Source organism: Choloepus didactylus, chromosome 15, assembly GCF_015220235.1.
Source record: "Choloepus didactylus isolate mChoDid1 chromosome 15, mChoDid1.pri, whole genome shotgun sequence".
In the NCBI taxonomy this organism is placed as follows: Eukaryota; Metazoa; Chordata; class Mammalia; order Pilosa; family Megalonychidae; genus Choloepus; species Choloepus didactylus.
The window spans coordinates 30,248,712-30,269,727 of NC_051321.1; the positions used below are offsets into that span (position 1 = coordinate 30,248,712).

General features: G+C 40.9%; 2 protein-coding genes across 4 annotated transcripts in view; one reads left to right on the forward strand and one right to left on the reverse strand.

Annotated features, from left to right (window-relative positions):
* The window catches only part of PCGF6 (polycomb group ring finger 6), a 62,800-nt gene extending 54,368 nt beyond the window's left edge, over positions 1 to 8,432 (forward strand). Inside the window, exons 10-11 of one of the 3 annotated variants that reach the window (XR_005211982.1) lie at positions 821 to 2,962; positions 8,340 to 8,432. Coding sequence is in view for 1 of the 3 variants with exons in the window: in XM_037805013.1 (XP_037660941.1) it covers positions 1,086 to 1,142 (57 nt within the window). In the remaining 2 variants the exon portion in view is untranslated. Of the gene's footprint in view, positions 1 to 820; positions 4,532 to 8,339 lie in introns of those variants that run through there. The other 2 variants (XR_005211981.1, XM_037805013.1) reach the window with 2 other exon arrangements.
* Positions 8,433 to 9,089: 657 nt separating this feature from the next.
* Positions 9,090 to 20,887, reverse strand: INA (internexin neuronal intermediate filament protein alpha). The gene is made up of 3 exons (XM_037805081.1): positions 19,743 to 20,887; positions 12,423 to 12,547; positions 9,090 to 11,116 (listed from the first exon to the last, which is right to left on the reverse strand). Exons 1-3 carry the CDS (start codon positions 20,805 to 20,807, stop codon positions 10,801 to 10,803), a joined length of 1,506 nt encoding a protein of 501 aa, XP_037661009.1. The 5' UTR covers positions 20,808 to 20,887; the 3' UTR covers positions 9,090 to 10,800.
* Between the last annotated feature and the right edge of the window lie 129 nt (positions 20,888 to 21,016).

Genomic DNA, 21,016 nt, shown 5'->3' on the forward strand with positions numbered 1-21,016 from the left:
GATAAGCATCTGCTTTCTGGTTTACCACTAATGTCCAACATTCCTTATTGACTTACACTCCTAACTTGTAAATTTATTTATGTTACTTTCCTGGCCCCTGTGAGCATTTGACTTTGTGAGCCCACTTCTAGAATTCTCGTGAGTTTTCACTGGAGTTGCAGGGAACAGAAGCCAGATTGCAGTGAGTTGAGTAGTGAATGAGAAATGAGGAAGTGGAGTCATAGAAAAGTTTAGCAGGAAAGAAGATAGGGAATAATAACTAAAGCAGGATTGGGACTCCAAACCACTGCCTCGCTGTGTTGCCCAAGGCAGGCCTATTGCTCATGGCACTCTTTCCCAATAAGTCCTCCTTTTTACCTGGTTTTCCAGTCCATAGGAGATCAGAAACAGCACCTTAAAAAAGTGAGTTGCTTGCTTGGATGTGCCTTGATGAGAGCACAGAATTAAAAACCTGAAATCAAGAGAGGAGACAGAAACTCACAAAATCAGATAAAAGGACTCGAAAACATGGATTCTGGAATCATTGTGTGTAGTGTTACTGTTCATAGTGGATCATCAAGGCAAGGTTAAATTGTAATGAACAATCTTAAGGATGAAGGAAAAATGTATAATATATTTTAGGCTTCTGTTAAATGGGTAAGAATTTCCAAGTTTTATCACTTTATAATAGTGAGCAGCATTTATATGGAAATAAATGCTTCATTTCTTAGCAGACCTATGATGCTTTGTGATAGTTGAGTCTTAGTCTTCTTTAGGGGAGCATATTGCCTACATAGTCTATTAGGTAGTTTGTGGTAAAGGAAATGTGTTTCTCTTTTAGGTCTTTTTGGAGAATTGTTTACAATCCTAGCTAACTGTGGATACACTATAGTTGCAGAATTGACTCCTGAGAGTCGTTAAAAAGACATTGACGAGGAAGGAGCTTGGTAATCAGATGAGTGAATAAATCTATTTTCTTGAACCCTGTATTCTCTTTAAGTCTCTAAAGAATTTCACCTCAAGGATGGGTTATGCAAACGAGCTTTGACTTGATCAGTTACATAATTGGTTTTCAAATAACTACAAAATGTTCTTTTTCTTTTCAGGATGGTCTGCTTGTACTTCATTATGGTCTTGTAGTTTCTCCTCTGAAAATAACTTGATGATTCTAGGAGTATTAATAGGAGAGAAACAAAGCGAGAAAGCTTCTGCAACACTGCATCTCACCAAAGAGTTCCATGAAACATGTCGTTGCTACCACTTCATGCTGTTTGAATTATAACTAATCTGTTTTCAGCACCAAGAACCATAGCATTTATAAGTACAATTTGGAATGATAGAATGCATCTATTTTACTATATATTGTATATAAAAAGCATCCACAGCTCAGGGAAGAAATTCCAAAACATTCAATTTTTTAATTCCTTGGAATTTCAAGTAATTCGACATTGATTTTGCCTCCTTATCTTTGAGGCAAATCACTACACTGAGTCATATTCCTTTTAAGTTGGTGGTTGGGATTCTGCTCTCAGGGATGGCATCAGTTGGTTAGTCATCCTTTTGGTAAACAAATATGCTTTTGAACTGAAGATACAAAGCTAGTCTTTGTTAAACTCCAGGTGTGCTCTCAAACACCAAAATTATCGGACACTTTGGACTCCCTCACTTGCACGCAAAGACTTCAGTTTTAAACATTATTTTGCCTAAAGTTAACATTATAATGCTTTCTAAAACAGGTATTTTGTAGAACTTATTTCAAGCAAAATTTCCGAAATTGTTACAGAATTGGCCAAAGATTGGCAGTTGTTTGTAGAGAATTTGTGACTTGTGTGTCTCTCTTCTAACATTTAAATAAAATTTATTTTAACCTATTTTGAAATGTTAGCATTTATGAATTTTTAAAAAATAACCAAAACCCTTTTAGCCTGGGTGTTTGAATCGAATTTAAACTTTGCCATCAAATAGATATTTAATAAATGTCTTTAACTTCACTGATTGTACTAGATGCTGTTATTTGACAATGGAAAGAGTAGTAGCTATGGAATTTATTGCCTCTTAAAGGTTTCTTCTATAAATTACTTAATGTTATTTTATTTGTTCTTGTTCCATGTTAACATGTTTTTCAGGGGTCCCCAAGACTACCTTCAAGATCGATGATTAGAAGAACTCACAGAACCCAGAAAAACTGTTATGTTCATGGTTATACTTTACAATGAAAGAATACTGATTTAAATCACCAAAGGGAAAAGGCACATAGGGCAAAGTACAGGAGAAACCAGGCACCAACTTCAGTTGTCCTCTCCCAGTGAAGTCTCATGGACAGCCCTTATTCTCCCAGCATCAGTGTATGACAGCATGTGTAAAGTGTTGCCAATTAGGGGAGCTTACCTGAGCCTTGGTTTCTGAGGTTTTCATTGGGAGTCAGTCATATAGGCATACAGCTAACTGCATGACTGACCTTTAAGTTCTCAGACCCCAGTACCCCCAGAGGTCAAACTGATATAGTATGGCCCTGGGCCTCCAGGGCATGCAAAATGGGCAGTTCACCATAAATCACATTGTTAGCATAAACAATCTGGTGTGGCCTAAGAACTCAGGTTTACAAAGACAACAGGCAGGATATTCCAAGGTCTCAGAGGTTGTCTCCCAGGAGCTAGTCAAGGGCCAGTCCTGAAGACCTTTGGAATGTGTAGGGTTTAGGCAATCCAGGCCTGCTAAGTTAAACCTTTTCTGTACAATATCCTATGTCAAAAATTCAGGATTTAGAAACTGAGGTATGTCACCTTACATAACTAGATCTTTAGTAGGTACTTAGAATGTCTCATTTCTAATAAGAAAGTTGATGGATAAAGAGAAGAGATGTTAGTTTTTAAAGATTGTTGTCTTTAATACCTAGGTATGGTTATTTTCACATACCAAAGTTTTTACCAACTGTTTTAAGGAAGAGAGTTTATCCCCCCAGAGGATCTACTGCAGACTTCAAGTAAGCATTCACCTTCCCCCTATTTTCCTCGAATGAGTATCCCCATTCACAATGTATAGTAACATGGGAAAATATCTTTAAATAGAATGTAAAATATAATTATTTGATAAACTTATGCAAATGAACAAGTTAGAAGTGCCTGATTGTTGACATGTGGACAACAAGTTTAAAATAAAACAGGGGTAGTCTGCTTTCCAGGACCATAGTCTGTGATTGTATACATGTCTCTAAGAATCTAATAAAAGGCAGATACTGCTAAGTGCTATAAAAGACACTAAAAGCTCAACCCCCCCCCACCCCCATTTCTTCCTGGACTTTGACCTCCAAGAATCCCAAAGAACTAAGTAGATACCCGGGGTTGTATCTACCTGGCCTGTTCTTACTACCAGGCAATAAACTAAGTAAGGATGCTGACTGATTGGTTTATAAATCTGCAACCACTCCCCAAACCAATGTGATCTTGGGCTACATCAACAGAAATACGGTTTCAGATCAAGGGAGTTAATTCTAATCTCTACTACATCTTGTGTTCAGTTCTGGAGAGGGTTTCCAGTAGAGGGCCATAGGAAGTGGGACAATGAGGGGAGAACTCTAGAAACCAAAAAACAAGAGTAGAGTTGAGCAACTATAGATGATTAAATTGGAAAAGAGAAAACTTATTTGAGGGTGAGAAGTCAATACATGATAACTATCTTAAAATAATCAGAGAGTAAAAGTTTTATATGGGAGATAAGCATAACCGAGAATGAACAAAAGTCCTATCTTGATTCATTCAGGTTTCCACATTTACCTGCTCCCATTTCACCATCAATAAAATTACACACAGCTTGGACATGGTTTAGCCTAGCTGCTACCACCAGCAACATGCATTTAGTTTAGCTTAAATAAAGTTAAATTTTTTTCAAAAAGAATTTTTACTAGGAACGTTAAGTGGAAACAAAACTAAATACCCAAATCTGCACAAATGTTTAGAAGTAGAGTATATAACCTGCAAATTTCAGAGCCTAACTAATGGCTAAAGAAAGATTTGATTGACATGGCTTGCAGGTCCCTTTGTTTTTGCCTAAGCGCTATCTGAGGCGATAGATACTAAGCAAAGATCCCCAGTCGTTTAGTTTGTGGTGGATGTAGTTCGGCAGAATGCATGCTTGGCATTAGATACCAAGTCATTTCCTCTAGCCTCAGGCTTCACCGGTCCACTCCTCTACTTCCACTGCATTGTTTTGCCCTCCTTAAGTGTCAGATACATTCTTCTATAGTCTCCAACAGTGCCTCCTGTGAGGTCCAAGCTAACATGGACCTTGCAAACACTCCTTGCCCTTTCCTAAGGTGACTTCACTTTGGAATTCCTGAAAATAATGGCTCAGGCCCATTTATTTGTCCTATTCCATTTGGTCAAAGTATATTCCATTGTTCAATCCTCGATGAATATTCTGTAGGATTACCAGATCTTAATTGCTTATCAGATACATGTGCAATTAATTTTTATTCTGGTTTTTTTCCTCTTTAAAATTCTAATAGTTATAACCTCTATGGTGTATTTTGTCATCTTGTAAAACCCCTGGTAATAAAGAGGATTCAACTTACTCATTTTTTGTTTTCTTCAGTAGATCATGTCTGAAGAATTCTTACTCATTTTTATCCTTTTTTCAGTATGTTGTTGTGTATGTGAGTTTGATTATTGGCCTCTCTTCAAAGCTGGACTGTTGAATCTGAATTTTATTACCTATAAAGATTAATGGTAGTCCACTCACAAACGAAATGCCATACTGATCTCCCGAAAGGCTACCAGGTGTTTACTTACACTGGATGGGTACTATGGCTTGCTCTTTATTGCATTTTGATTTTGTTCTCATGGTGTCTGTGGTTGTATAGAGGTTTTATTGGGATACTATTTTCATTGAAATGAGAAAGGACTATTTTCTTCTAATGTTTCTAAGAAAACATTTTTCCAAGAGAAAAGCTAGTTGGATAATACTTTAAATTAGAAGATAAGGAAGATAAAGTTTGCCAGGAAGAGATTTTTTATTTTCCAAAAAAGTACACAGACAGTATTTCATAGAGATTAAGGACACGGATCATGGAGCCAGACTGCCTGGCCCTAAATGCCAGCTTTTTGGACACGTTAGGTAAATTGTCTGAGCGTTTTTTCTTCCTTATCTGTAAATGAGGACAGTGGTACCTAACTCAAAGAGTTGTCATGAGGATTAAATGAATATGTAAAGCACTCAGAATAGTGCCTGACATATAGTCTATTATCAAATTCAAATATGGTCCCTCTGTAGCCACTTTTCAGACTGCTTTACTGAGTTAGTGCCTTTCTAATGTAAAGGGAGTCCATGAATTCTAAAAATTTGCTATGTTGAACAATCCGTTGTTTTCCTTTCCTTCTTTTTTATGTATTTTCTCTCTTGGCCTTCTATCGGTAACCAGGAGAGGCTTGGGGATACAGCTTTGTGTTTACTCTGGATTCTGCTTTCACCTGAAATCTAATCTTGGCTCGGCTCTTTTTACTATGCAGTCAAGATCAGTCCATGGACAGTTTCAGTTGCCAGAAAGAAGTTCCTTTTGTTGAGTTAAAGTCTGGATTAAGATAAAGTCCTAAAGGAAGTCAGGAATTGTACATTTCACGGAAGAATCTTTATGTCAGGAGATCATGGGAGATGGAAGTTATCTCACTTATTTATTCATATTTAAGGCATAACAGCTGAACCTAAGTGAGTAAATTTGTTTTAATAAGCACTTTTAAGGAAAGATGCTTTTTTTTTCTCCCTGTGCAATGCCTAGCAATTGACTAGAACTTGATACTGATTGTATTCTAAAACTCTAGCCTTTATCCAAAAGATTTTGGTTACACTCTGCTGAGCATTTTATAATCCTTAAGAGCATGTGATAGAGCTAGAATGAAACGTCTTAGACTTACACAGAACACAGATCATTTGCCTCATTAGGGGAGAGAGTAGGCGCAGGGCGATCTTCAGTTATTAATCAATGAGGTAGTGAGCCTTGTGACCCCTCAATGATCAAACATCTCTTCATTTTTCTTTGTAGCCTGAGCTTTCTCTATTTTGTTTTATTTGGGATCACTGAGGCACTTCAGAACCATAAACCTTTAAATATCTGCAGTGTGACTCATTGTTTTATTACAGTCTTGGTGTGTATGCTTTTAAAGGGGTTGTAAGAGAGAATTTATAAATCTTAGTTAGTCCCCACCCCCACTTAGTAAGCTTGTGAAATATCAGAGCATAAACATAGGGGCAATCAAATCATCTTCTAGGAAATCAATAGAGGAAGGAAGCTCTTTGATCTGCATAGTAATCATGCTCTTCATCCTTTAAGGGATAGAACAGGGCACAGTAATGTAATAAAAGCCGTCCTTTGTTTGGCTGGATTCAGGAGTACTCACCCCATTTGCAAATAGCATATCCATGTAAGATATTTGAAAATAGCAAAATGCATGATGACATCATTCTAACTTATACATTACATTTGAAAATGCAGCAAGGCCAATCGTGTATGTTCTATAAAGAAAAATAAAATTTCACAGTTATTTCCATCTTAAATTACTGTGCTAACTTTCAGGGACACCCATTTGTTTGGTTCTAAGAAAAAAGTAAAAAGAATTCTTAAGAATTAATATGTTTTTTAGCCCTTAGAGATCTCTGATTTTGTAGAAATAAAAATAAAATTAATATTAGTTGGAAATCAGTGATGGGTACTCATAAGTAAGCAACATCTCCAGCTGTTCTTTCTTTCATTCACATTCAGGGAGATTTCTGGCTTTTCTTTCTAGGCTGTGTTTTGAAATCAATACCCTTATTAGACCTGGCTTATGTTATCCTAATGGAATTCCTTCTAACTGGATAGATCCAGAGTGGCTGTACACAAAGGTTTCAACTAGAGCAAAAGGCACAGTCTATGACTATATTTTCCTGATAGTTCTATAAACTCCTTAACAATGGATTTTAAAATACATTTTAAAAACTCTTTCATGCTTGCCCTCAAAGCCATAAATACTGGGCTCCCTGCTTGGGTTCACAGATGAATTGTAGGAAACAGGATTGTTTGTGATTTGCTTTCTCTCTGGGGCTAAGATTTGAACTCTAGCTTTCAGAAATTGCTCAAATTTTGCAACCCTCTTTAGCCAGTGCTGTAAAATGAATTCTAAGTATCTTGAATTTATTACGTCTTGAGGAATCACCCCTTCTGTATGTAATATTCCCTCATTTTCAGAACCCTTGATGAGCTACAGTATTCCTTTGCATAAGTATGAGAGCTCTTTAAAAAAAAACAACAAAAAAAACAGGGAATAGCACCCAAAATTCCACCTAACTTTTAGCAGGAGCAGAAATGACTCATGTTGAATGGACCCAGAGCCCAGAGCCCAGAGCCCATGCCTCACTGCAATACAGGAAGGCAGTAGGTCCAGGAAGTCTGCAGAGTAGCTTATAGGACTTGATGTTGCCAAGAGTTTCTGGGGCGGAAACCTGGTAAGGAAGGGATGAAAAAGAACATGAAAAGAAAGATTTCTACTTCCTCAAGTGAGGGGACTTTTACGTAAAGAGGGAACAAAGAGGAGAAGAGTAAGCACTGTAGAGTCAGAAGACTAAGGTTCAACTGTCAGCTCTGCCATGCTGTGTGGCATCAGATAATTTATTTAACCTTGTCATACTGAGGCTCCACTTCCTAATTTTTAACATAGGATACAAACACTATCCCCAAAGAGTGGTTGTGAGGTTTAAATGAGATAATTATATGTTTACTGCTGAGTGCAGTGTCTGACACATAAGTAGGTAATAAATAAATTATAACTATTATTAATAAATAGAAGTCTCAGGATCAGGGGATATCACTGTCTAATGAATCTGGAAGTCAGATGGGGTATCTATTAATATGCTTTGCAGACAAGCTTTCCCACAATCTCACAGACTCATTTTGTTGTCCTATTCTGTCATAACAGTTGATGTTGCTTGCTTCCCTTTCTCCTTCCTGCTTTATGATTCTGAATGTTTTCTGTGTTACTTATTGTTCTGATTCCAATAACTCATCTACTCTGAAAGATGCTTTTAATGTCTTTTATAAATGACTTTATGGTAATTAGTGGTGGCTTACTGCAAAAAGGAGAAAGATACAAATTAGTCATGGCCAGAGATTATATAAATGAAATAAAAGAATCCTCATTTTGCAAAGAGAAGGACCCATAAACCAAATAGAATCTTAGAAGCAGCAACTAATATCTATTTGGCAAACTCATTTAGCGTTGAGACTGGTTCTTTGATAGGCCCTAAAAGAAGTTTGGTTTACTATAAAACTCTCAATGTTAGTGCAAGACTGACAGATCTTGTTTCACCAGTTGTACCATCAATGTATCTTTCAGTGACATACAAGTGCCCCTTACCCTGTTGGACTGAAAAGAATAACAATATCATGCAGGATCCAGCAAACCCCAGGTTTACCACCTGCATCAGCTGTGAGTTGCATCCATATATCCCCTCAATGCAGTCTCTCTATCCTAGAACATGGCATGGTATTAGAGAATCTCAACTTGGCAATCACGGAATTCTTAAAATGGGGAGTCAATAGATAGTCCTAGAGGGTTACAACCCCCCTGAATCTGTCCAAAATTTTGTATGTGTTCATGTATATATTTCTCTGGGAAAAGGGTCCATAGCTTTCCCCAAGGAGTCTATAACTCATGAAAGGTTAAGAACCACTTCATTAGAAGAAAATTCTAATGCTGCCCATCTGGGTTCTGGAGAGGTATATCCCCATTTCCCAAAAAAGAAGGACTTTTTTGTCATGTGCGTACTGCCAATTCATTCTCAGAAATGCTTACTATGGATACAAGAGCCAAATCATTGCCCAGACACAGAATGCATGGTCTTTCATCATTTGATTATTTCCCCATTTCTTGCCATGAGATTGTCCACCTTGCGTACCGTGTGTTGCTCATCAGCCAGTCTGAAACAAAGGCAGGCTATATTCCCAAGGCTTTGGCAAAAGAAAAGTTAAGTGAATGCACGAAACAGAGAACATAAAATTTCTGAGTTATTGGGGTACAGTTGTCTCACTGAACCAAAATAGCACATCTCTCAGTGAAACAGTAGAAACCACAGAACACAAATTATATTGGTGGGATTTATGCGACTTTTAATTCTTATTTTACTAATGCCTTACAATAAGTGTGAGGAGTAAAGACGGGTGTGGAAAGGGAGAAGAGGAAGAGAAAAGTATCTTTTAAGTTTCTTGAACTAACGAGGCATGTGCCACAGTAAGAAAGTTCAGTAAAAGCAACGTGTCTTTATCACCCCAGAGCTCTCAATGGAGATGTATAAAAGAGATGTGGGAAACTCTTAAGCTTTGGTGGAAGTGACAGCTGACAGAGAATAAATCCTGCACAAAACCTGGCACATACAAAGAACTGGGCAATACGGATGCTGCACAGTTGGGTGGATGAAAAGTTGATTCTCCAGAATCTACTTCTTAGCAAGTAAGTAGGGGCATGAATACCTTTCTCTGTTCTGAGTGTCTTTTTCTCTCCAGCAGGGAAAGGAGACCACACTAACTGTGCAGCAATATGGGAACTGTTGGGGAAAACTCCTTTAGCAAAAAGATTTATTTTTTATACTACTGGTGGTATTGGTTGACCAGAAGTTATTTCTTTTACTTTTGGACAATAACATCATGTCCTGGTGATAAAATATCCTACACTCAGCACTCTTAAAAGGCATTGGAGAGTGAAAACAAGGCCTCTTTTGGACCTAGACTTGTGGGAAGGGGAAAATGTGGATTCTGTCTAAGGGTGAGGGCATGAAAAAGCTAATTCTAAATCACCACAAATGAACTGACACAGATGAGACCTTGGCTTTTTCCATTCATAGAAATACTCACCTCTTCTAACTTATATTACTAAATCTAAGGGCAGCTTAATCATAGCTTGGGATTACTATTATTGTGTTTCTCAAGTTAAGGTGAAAAGCTATATTTCTAATTAGGTCAATTTTTTTTTTCCTAATTAAATGGACTTGAATAAGCTGAAAGCCTAAAATCTAGGGACTCTTCAGTATTTTATTTGTTGAGGGCAACCCTTAAAACTCATCACTGCCATTTTTTTAAACTACAAAATCAGAAGGGTATGAAATGGGCAGGGATAAGTCATTACACTAATCATAGAAATAGCTGACATGCATCTAATTTTTCCCATTGAGCACGAAGAGCTCAAGGGAGTAAGCTCTTTTGAAAAGAACCTAAATATATTTAAAAGGGAAGAATATTATACTAACCTTTTTATTTTCCTGGATAGAAGAAAAAGATATATGGAATTGAGGGGGAATGGAAAGGAAAGTGTCCATTAAGCAGACACGTATCATTTGTGAAACAGTTCTATCAGAGTAGGGAAGGATGTGGTCCATTGGTTTGTCTTTGGCAGTGATCTTATGTTTAAGTATCTAGTGTGAGACTATATAGCTGAGTAATGGCTGGGTATAGTGAGTGAATATAGGTTTTAATTTCTGTTCACAGCAAATGACGACGATCACAGATTTAGCACCTTAGTTTGTACTTCCTCTGCACCTGAATCATCTATTGCTGTGAAGCCTGAGCTTTAGGTGAGAAAGCTGTATTCTTAGATAACTCCTCTGTGATCTCTCCAAAACAGCAGTTTGCTCCAATCTAAGGGGTGTTTCTCTTATTAGAGAAAATATTCAACACTAACTATGAGACTGAAGCCTTGAAGACATTTTATAGTGGTGACAGGTGTTTTGGTTCAGGATAGGCTGTTTAATAAGTCAAAAGCATATTATTCCCCCTTAAGCATTAACTTTTTTTAAGCATGAGAATTATATTTTTTGGCTTGAAATGGTACTTTCTTCTATATTTGATTTCTCGGTTTTCTTAGTAGATATTACTGTCTCCTCTGATATTTCTTCAAAACTTTCCCCTATCTGGGAGGTTTTCTTAGAGACTACTTTAGAAGCTTCCTCCTCCTCCTCCTCCTCCTCTTTCTTAAGCAACAGCCCAGTGGATGAGACTTTGGAGGTTGTAGAACTGAGGATTCTGGGTGGGAGCAGATAGCCTGGATTTGGAAGTGGATTCAGGCCTGAAATGCTTAAGCCACTGGTGCTGAAACGTGTCTCTTCACCTTCCAGCAGCTTCCTGTAAATCCAACAGAGAAAAACTTCAGGAAGTCAATCTGCAACTTTATTTATTTATTTTAGAACTTAACCTTCCACCCCTATTCATTTTAGAGAGAGTCCATAGGACTTTGCAGTTTCTTCACACACTTGCGACCAATAAATATTGAACTCTGAGGCTCAAAGAGTTGGAGTATATCTTGTATACACACTTGCACACACACACACACACACACACACACACACACACACACACACACACACACGTCTTCAGCATCAGCAGTATTTAAAGCATTGTAAAGGGAAACCTATCCTATTCACACATATATTCAAGAAAGAAAACTTACAACTTCCCTTGGCCACATCACACCCACTTTTGGCACTTGGAGTCTATGAAACTCTAGGGAGAAGTAATTTTGCTAATTAACACCTTAACTGCAACAGGAGTAAGGAGGCGAGACATTCACAAAGTGGGGAGAAACTGCATCATTCAGCCTGAACTTGAGATCTGTGCTATTTCAAAACAGGGGAACAAAGGGGATGGAACCAGCAATAACAAGTAACCAATGAATGAAATTGTTTCAGACACAATTCAGACTTTTCCTCAATCTGGCCTAAACAGCATCAAAAAGAGCTATCCCAATACCCTAATACAATAGAGTTTCTCATAACTGTAATAGTTTTCATTATCCTCTTGGAACTTTCTTTTGAAGTAGTATACGTAGTGTAAAGAAAAAAAAAAAGAAAAAAAAAGGCTCAGACAGATCTGGGATTGAATCTGAGCTCTGCCATTTACCAGCACTGTGACTGGGCAAGTTACACATTCTTCCTTTGGTTTCCTCAGCTGCAAAATGAGAACAATATGATCTGATACTTAGAAAATTTGTAAGAAGTGTCTAATATAGTACCTGGCACATAGAAGTCATTCAAAAAATAATAGCTGCTGCTATTACTTTTTCTTTTTTAGGTAAATATTCAACTCAACATTGCCTTAAGTAGGAATCTGGGATGATAACTTAACCCATTAGGACTTTCTATGTTGTATAAATGCTATTTTTAAAGTTAGAGTCTGATGTGTTTTATTGCAACCACTTTCAATTCACATTCTCACCTTAAATCCTTGGCAGAGGGTACATAGAGTACTGCAGGATTAGTAAGGTGAAGTTGGGATATATCCAAGTAGAGGCACAGAGAGATTAGCTCACATGGAAGGTGCCAGTGATGTCCTTCCTCTACCCATTTCAAATTGGAGAAAATATAACCACTTATTTGGGTAGCATTGCCCCAGGAGACTGGATCTGCTTTGGTGAGCATGCCCTTTGAATTACCTGTAAGCTGCTATCTCAATGTCAAGAGCCATTTTGACATTGAGCAAATCCTGGTATTCCCGAAGGTGGCGTGCCATCTCACTCTTGGTGTTCCTCAAATCATTCTCCAGCTGCCCAATGCTGTCCTGAAAAGTGACATATCCATACTTAAGCCAAACCAGCTGAAATTCATTGAGATTTCCACAAGGCAAGAGTTCTCAGCCCTGACTACACATTAAAACCATCTAAGGAACTTATAAAATACTTATGTCCAGGCCTGCCCCCATCCTGGATTTTGATTCATTTCTTTTACAGTGGGGTGCCAACATCTGCATTTTTTTCACAGAGGTTTCCAGGAGATTCTGATGCATGGCAAGGGTTGGGAATTTACTTCTACCACAGGGCACATGGTTTTCAACTGAACACTGGGGAGTTTTTTTTTTTTTAACACTTACTTGCCATCCCTCCCTTGCTTATTATATTACTGTTGAATAACCCATTTGTTGCATGTCCTTCCAAAACCCAGAGCCTCATTTTAGAGGAAATTCCAACTGTGGAAAGCACAAAGAGTATAGCATGTCTTCTCTGCCTCTATTCCATGCCTTCATTCATTTTGATGGTTTCTGAAAGTCTGCTACTCAATCGCTATACTGAAAGCATTTTATATGATGGATAGCAGATGGATAGAGAAGCAGCAGAAGTCAAAGAATATTTTTTATCCAAATAGCAGACTGAATCCCAAAAACAGAAACCAGATTCACATAAGAGTTTCTCTCAAAATTCTTCCACATGCAAACCCAGGCTTAGAAGAAAAACAGCTTTAAATTTGCGATTTTTGAGCAGCCAGAAGGATCTTTTAAAAACAAACCAGATCCAGTTGCTCACATGCTTAAAACTTTCCAATGGCTTTGGAATAAAATCCAAACTTGATAGCCTATACTGTTCTCTTGCTCAATATGTTCAGCCACCCTGGCTTTCTCTTTTCCTCCATAATCATACTGAGTTCATTGCTATCCCAGGTCTTTTGGAATGTTCAGTAGTGGATCTTTACTTGGTCAACTCCTTGTCATATAAAACTCAGCTCAAATGTCATCTCCTCAGACAGGTCTTCCTTGGCTCAATTTAAGATACCTCTCCCCACCTAACAGCACATTATTTTATCTCAAGCCAGAGCAACTGCTAGCCCATGTAGGGACTTTACGCCAATTAGAAAAAGGCCCTACCCCTATCCCCTGGGACAGCAAATCATACACACACACACACACAAAATACAACAACACTGGATTGAAAATGGCCACCCTGCTCTTAGCTCTCATTATCTGAAATTATCTTGTTCATTTATTAGTTTACTAGTTTATTTTCTGTTGCCTTCCTCTATAATGGGGTTTCTCAACCTCAGTACTTTTGATTTCTGGAGTAGATAATTCTTTATGCTTGGGGGCTGTCCTGTGCATTGTTGTGATAACCAAAAATGTCTCCAGACATTGCCAAATAGCCCCTAGGGGAAAAATTGCTCCAGATTGAGAACTACTGGCCTAGAAATGTAATTAACATGGAAGCAGAGACCCTTTCTGTCTAGTTCACCACTGGAAGCCCCAGCACGACAGTAGATGCTCAATGCTCAATGAATAATTGTTGAAGAATGAATGATACTACATAAACATTTCTTCTTATGACCTGCAAAGGTGTGAGCAAATAACCCACGTAATTCAACTGCAACTTTATAGAACATAAAGAGCAACAGTGACTGAGAATTATTTCCATGAAATAGTGATGCAGATAAACATATAAGAATCTTCAAGAAAATAAGTGCTGAGGGGCCCTTGTAACTCCCTTTGTGTGAGCCTAGATTCAGCGATGTTGAAAGGCAGGGCTGATACATCAGGGGGTGAAAACTTCCAAATCAAGAGGATCTGCAGAAAAAATTAAAATTCATGCCACCTACCTGTTCTATAAATATTGACAAGAATACAGCAAAGGAAAGACTCAACTGACTGATGGGTACAGAGCATGGAATGATAAGCAATGGGGAAAATACATATTACACTGAACAGTGACAGAAATATTCCAAAGTGTGTTAAGAGATCATGATGGCTTAAAAGGATTTTTACCAAGAAATTTTACTTGGTAGTTTCTATTCAAGGTTACAATAACCTACAAACAAGTCTGCTAGTAATGGATTAAGGTTAAGGGAATCAATACTACTGCGGTAACTGGGAAAGGAGTCTAGGGTGCCGGGGGAAAGGAGAAAGAGGGGAAAAGATTATCGTTATGCAAAGCAGCAGGAAAATCATTATACGAGAAAAAGAGGAGGATTTCATCAGGATATTTGGGTTGTATTTCTTGCAGTGCCATAAGCATCTGAAATACTTCCGTTTCCTATATTTTTGTTCCTTCAAACTTTTATATCTGCATATGGAAAATGATAGTGCTTATTCTTTTTTAAGATGTTCTGATCCTCAATTTAGGATTCCAATTTAATGCACATCATGTTATATGATGAGTCCATTTTCTATTAAACTAGATAATAAGCATTAGAACAGCACTCGGCACATAGGAAGTGCTCAATAAATGTTAGCAGTTTTTATTATTGCTAGTATCATATCATGTGACTTACCCTTTTAGTGATACAGTAAGGAGCCCTTCCTATACTAGATAACTAAGAAAACCAATGTATAATAAAACTTTAATATTGGATAGCTGGAAACAAATCCCTTAAAGCACCAGATTTAAAAAAAAATTTTTTGAACAAAAACCTTTCTGAATGGTTTGTACCACTCTCAATGAGGACTTTAAACATAATGCAATTTTTCTCAGCAATTAAAGGTTATGACAATGATCAATGACTTCTTATAATTCAGTGATGTCTTTTATCTTTTAGGTTAACTGAAGTGTATTGGGCTATTTATTTCTACCCTAAATGGCCCCAAAGAGCAGTGTTTGCATTAGTGTTTGCAGCTTATTGGTTTTCTTTGTCCCGAAAGTTGAACTGATCTGATGCTCCTCATTTTTGACAATGCCTGATTGCAGTGGTTCCCCTTCCCCTCTATTTGAAAACCAAATAACAAAGCATTTTGGAACCATGTAAGGTAAGAACAATAGGCTGGGGGCATCAGAGGAGCCAATTCTGAATATGTAATTTAGCAATAGATGATGAATCTCATCGGCAGGTTAATTAGGTTCTTTTTCAAAAATTATTTTTGCTTCACAACTGTGTTTTCTGAATAAGAGGTTGTTGGGTAGCTGAGTTCTAGATAGATGAGATTTCCTTGAACTTTTATGTGACACATTTCATATGTCTATTTTATGGATCGGAGCAGCCAGAAGGAATTATGCTGATGGCTGACCACTGCTCTTCAACGCCTGGTCTCTTTGTTCTCTCCTCCCTACACCAGGCTGTGTCTTGCATTGCCCTTCAAAAGCCCTGCCAAAGATGGCCTCCAGCTGGAAACCTGAGCAGACCACTGCAGTTTGCCCTCCTCCCCCAACCACGCAGCTGCTGCTGGCTTAGCCTGAGGGGATGGGAGAGAGGCACTCCCAGCTCCAGCTGGGGTCTCTTCTGGAAGGGCTAAGACAAATGCTGAGCATCTTCCCTTGGTTTGGAAGGAAGAGAAAGAGCTGGCTACCTTTGTGTCTATATTGGAGAAGGGGAACAACAAACAGCGCACCCACCCAAATAGGACTGAGGACCAACAGGATGCAGCACTTTTATTGAAAATGCATATTCCTAGGCCCCACCTGTGAACAATTGAATCCTAATCAGTAGTGGCTTGAGAATCTTTTTTTAAAGCCCCCAAGTGATCTTGATGTACCACTATTTTAAATTTATTTCTGTAAAGGAGCTATCAAGGTGGCCCAAGTGACAGTAATCCAGTGACAGTAGAAAGGGGCAGGAAAAACAAAACAAAACAAAACAACAAATTTAATAGAAAATGGACTCATCGTATAACATGATGTGGATTAAATTGGAATTGAGTGGATCTCATCACTTGTAGGGGGCCCTCGGCCACACAGGTGGTAGTGTAGTGGAGTCTGATGGAACGAGGCCATCCAGAATTACTGCTCTCACTTAGGTGGGGAGAGACAATTTTTATATGTGGTCCCCTGTAGGTCACTGGGCATGCCTTATTCTCATGCCTGTCTTCACTTTGCCCCTATCTTTGTTTTCGTTTTGTCCCCCTCTACACACTTTAAAATGTGGCATTATATGTATCCCTGTTAGCTAGCTGCTTTACACCAAAAATATGGTTTAGGTCAGCGCACCCACCCAAATAGGACTGAGGACCAACAGGATGCAGCACTTTTATTGAAAATGCATATTCCTAGGCCCCACCTGTGAACAATTGAATCCTAATCAGTAGTGGCTTGAGAATCTTTTTTTAAAGCCCCCAAGTGATCTTGATGTACCACTATTTTAAATTTATTTCTGTAAAGGAGCTATCAAGGTGGCCCAGGTGACAGTAATCCAGTGACAGTAGAAAGCGGCAGGAAAAAAAACAAAACAAAACAAAACAAAACAGATGTAAGAGCTAAAAGGAAAAAAAAAAGCAGAAACAGAACAAATGTGGCTGTTTTCTTGAATTCTAATTTCAGAAATGGATCTATTGAGCTATAGATTTATATGCAGCCACTGCCACCCCTATTTTCCAAGAGGCCAGGTCCCTCCTGCCATTTAATTAGGCTGCACTCCAATCTCATATTGGAGAGAAGAGGGCAGACTTGGCTCATCTCCCTAGAGAGAATTAACCAACGGTGATCTTGATTGTTCAGCAAGGTCTTTCAAGGAAAGCTTCACTGGGCCCCAAGTACCCTCTAAGAATGTCCTTAGACATCTTTGGCAGAGCTGGGACTCTAATGACAGTGCAGGAACCAGAATCACACTACATCAGAAATAGAAAAGCCTTCAGACAAAGAGGGTGGCTGCATTCAGATTTTGAAGACAACTCTAGCTCCTGTCTTGCCTGACTTGGACTCTCTTGTACACCATTTGTGTCCTTACTATGTCACCTTGAATCAAAAGTATAGGAAGCTTTCTCTCCTCAATAGACTGCCAGTTCTCTGGGGCAGGGAAAATGTGACTTTAATGGGGACTTCCTCAGCCTCTTGGTGCCCAGCTTGCCAAGGAAAATGGGCCTACCACTCATCTCTGAGGCACAAGAAAGAAAACAGCCTCCATTACTGCAGTGAAAGGGGTGGGGCGGGGTGAGAGGGCAAGAGAACAATGGCTGAATCTCACTGTGGAGAGGGAGGTTTTTCACGTTGGCCAGCCAGGCTAAAATTGTTGGAACAACTAGAGGACAGCCCAGTGGCTTCATGCCTTCAGGGTCTGCAGGTGAGGGGTGAGTCCCACCTAAGCTTTGGGTCTCAAAGGATAGGAACTAGCTCTTTCTATTGTCTGTCCCCTCTTCCACTCCCACCAGCAGGTCCACTGAGGCTCTGTAGACAAGAGCTGATGGGGGCAGCACTGCAGAGCTGCAGATGCCGCAGTTTCTGTTGTTTTTTTGTTTCCAGCAGGCCATGTCTGGATGACCCTACTATTGTCTATCACCAAAAGCCTTTTAAAGCGAAGCAAAAAAAAAGCCAGACAATACAGTCACTGCCTCTAAGAATGCAGGAGCTATTAACAAGCAAACAGAGGGCAAGGCAAAGCCCAATTCAGATGGCAGATATGGGTAAGATACCCTTTTTGTAGAAATACTGGTTTAGCTCTCCAGAAGACCACCTATCTCATCCTTGGAGGCTTCCGGAAGAAAACGTGAAGCTTCAAGTAACAAAATGTGATTAATTCAGACCATCCAGGGGCTAGGCCACAGAGTGAAAAGTTGAGTTACAGGCTTTGAAACTAGTAATACTTGACTAGTAATACTTGAAGCAATACTGTAATTCCAAACAAACCAAAATAATGGGTACAAGCAGACTTTCTTCTTTTATCAAAGGGAGACATTTGTAGTGAACAGCAAATATCTGCACAGCATTAATAATTCTTTAACTCTTTACTAAAATAGTACTCCTGATTATTCTAGTCCTTTCTTTGTTCTATTTTATTAATATATCCAAACCCGATTAATTTCATCAAATGTAAATTTCAATCCTGGATAGATTGAATTATTGCAGGTTTCTGAATTACTGGCATTGCATCCAATGGAACATTTATTGTGTTCCTGAACCATACTATTTAAATTCCTTCTACAATTTTCATTCACCCCATCTCCTGGCTCTGTGCCCTTTGTGCTCAAAACCTGAATGTCCTACAATAAAACTGAAGATGCAGTCATCTTGGTTGGAAGAGAAATGGAGGAAAGAGCCAATCGGTGTCTTAACAGGAGCTTAGAAGACAGGCAAAGATAGAAAAAACAAGTGGCCTAAAACAAAGATAGATCCCATGGCTGTGATTCATTACATGCACTTAGGATGGAAAAATGTTAAAGCAATGGGCATTTTCAATTGTGACCTCACAGCTGCTGAGCAGATTAAATGGTTTTTGTTAAGTGCTAAGCCATCCATGAAAGTGAAAATTGATACTGTCCAGAGGTGACCCTTGATTGCAGGTAGCCAAGACGGATGTGTTGGGATAGCAGAAGGGAAAAAAAAAAATCAAAGCAGTTAATTGTCTAGAGAGTTATAACTGGGACATGTGATGGAATAGAGAGACATTTCTGAGATGAGACGAACTGCAGGTGGTGCAACTCGAAATCAGCACCGTAGACAGCGCCCCGACTGGTCTCGTTTTGCCCATCAATGTAAGCGACATTTACAAAGAAATGTCATTAGTCAATCGACAAGAGAACCTTGAGGGTGTGTTGGGGGAAGGGAGGTTGAGCAGGGCGGATGTTACTAGCCCAACTACCCGTCTCGTTGCTTCCAATCTCTATTCCTTTGAGGTCAAAAGTCAAGAAAATAGGGGTAGAATCCTTCCCAGTTCGTTGCATCATTCTTCCCCCAACCCTGGGGGAAGAATCAACCAAACAAAATACAGCCCAGACACCACCGCAGACCATGGGGAGACTGTAACCCGCCTCGACTGTGCTGACTCCTACTTTGTGTACATCCGTTTGATGACAGGAGTTAGATTTTCGGACTCCGAAGAACAAGGTTTTTGTTAGAAGAGCTTCTACAGGGACGCAAATGAGGGGCAGGGACGCAAATGAGGCACGGGCTTCCAGTACCCCCAAATTAACAGGAGACTCAAGGGCTTTATGTTTGCTGACGCCTTCAGTCGGGGCTTTTCTTTTCCCTTTCTCTACCCTCTCCTCGGTACCCAGGGCCCGAATTGTGCCGGGGAGCGCCGGTGCGCGCGGGAGAGGATAGGGGCTTCTCCTTAGGCAGCTTTCCAGCCCTTACCTGGTAGCCGGCCACCTCAGCGCTGTGCCGCTCCTCCAGCTCCAGGATCTGCCTCTCCAAGGACTCGTTGGCTCCACGCAGCCCCTCGATCTCAATGGTGCGTGCCTGCAGCTGACGCCGGTACTCGTGGATCTCCTCGCGGCTGGCCCGGATGGCCTCAGTGCTGCGCGCCGCCTGCTCATTCAGGTTGGCGAACTTGGACTTGTACCATTCCTCGGCTGATTGCAGGTTCTTGGCGGCCAGGGACTCATACTGGGCGCGGATCTCTCTCAGTGCCGAACTCAGGTCTGGCTTAGCCACAGCCACGTCCACCTCAGCGGCGGCCTGCGACGATGCCTGCAGAGTGGCCAGCAGCTCGGCCACCTCCTCGTCGTGTACCTGGCGCACGAAGGCCAGTTCGTCCAGCAGCGACTCCACCTTCTTCTCCAGGTCCAGGCGGGCCAGCGTGGCGCCGTCCACGTCGCGTTGCTGCGCCTTCAGGGCGCGCTCGGCACCTTCACGCCCGCGGCTCTCCTCCTCGCAGCGCGCCCGCAGCCGCTGCACCTCCTCGGCCAGCCCGTCGCGCTCCAGCAGGGCCTGCGCGCGCGCCGAGCTCGCCTCCTCCAGCTGCGCGCGCAGGTCGCGCAGCTCGCGCTGGAAGAGCTCTCCGACGCGCGAGGGCTCGGCGTGGCGCTGCCGCAGCGCTGCCAGCTCGGCCTCGAGCGCGCGGTTCTGCGTCTCCAACTGGTGCACCTTCTCAATGAACACGGCGAAGCGGTCATTGAGGCCCTGCAGCTGCTCCTTCTCGTTGGTGCGGATGATCTTGTATTCGTTGGTGCGCGCCGCCGCCTGACTCAGGTCCAGCCCGTCGGACGCCGGCGGCCGGCGGTAGGCCAGGCCCAGGCCGAGCGACGAGGCCGAGGAGCAGGCCGCCGACGAGGCCACATTGCAGCGGGACAGCGATTGCGAGCGCAAGCTGCCCGCACCACCGGCCGCGGAGAGGCGCGCGGACATGCGAGGGCTGTCCCCGAACACCTTGCGGTAGGAGGAGGCGGCGCACAGGTAGTGTTCCGAGCCGAAGCTCATGGTGCGGGGACCAGGGCCGGGCGCGCGGCTGTGGCTAGAGATACAGAAGAGCAGAGAGGTGCGCCAGGCAGGGCGCGGCGGGGCGGCGTGCGCGGGGTTTTAAAGCGCGGGGCTGGGGCGGCGCGTTGGGGGCGGAGCTCCTGCTCCGGGTCTGGCTGAGAGAGAGAAGGGGGGAAGCATCCAGACGCGGGGGCGGGGAACCGCAGCGA

Coding starts and splice junctions, on each gene's coding strand:
- INA (XM_037805081.1), bottom strand. CDS start 20,807: ATGAGCTTCGGCTCGGAACACTACCTGTGCGCCGCCTCCTCCTACCGC. Junction 12,548..19,742: donor CTGAGGTGGCCGGCTACCAG/GTAAGGGCTGGA, acceptor GTCACTTTTCAG/GACAGCATTGGGCAGCTGGA. Junction 11,117..12,422: donor ATTGAGATAGCAGCTTACAG/GTAATTCAAAGG, acceptor TTGGATTTACAG/GAAGCTGCTGGAAGGTGAAG.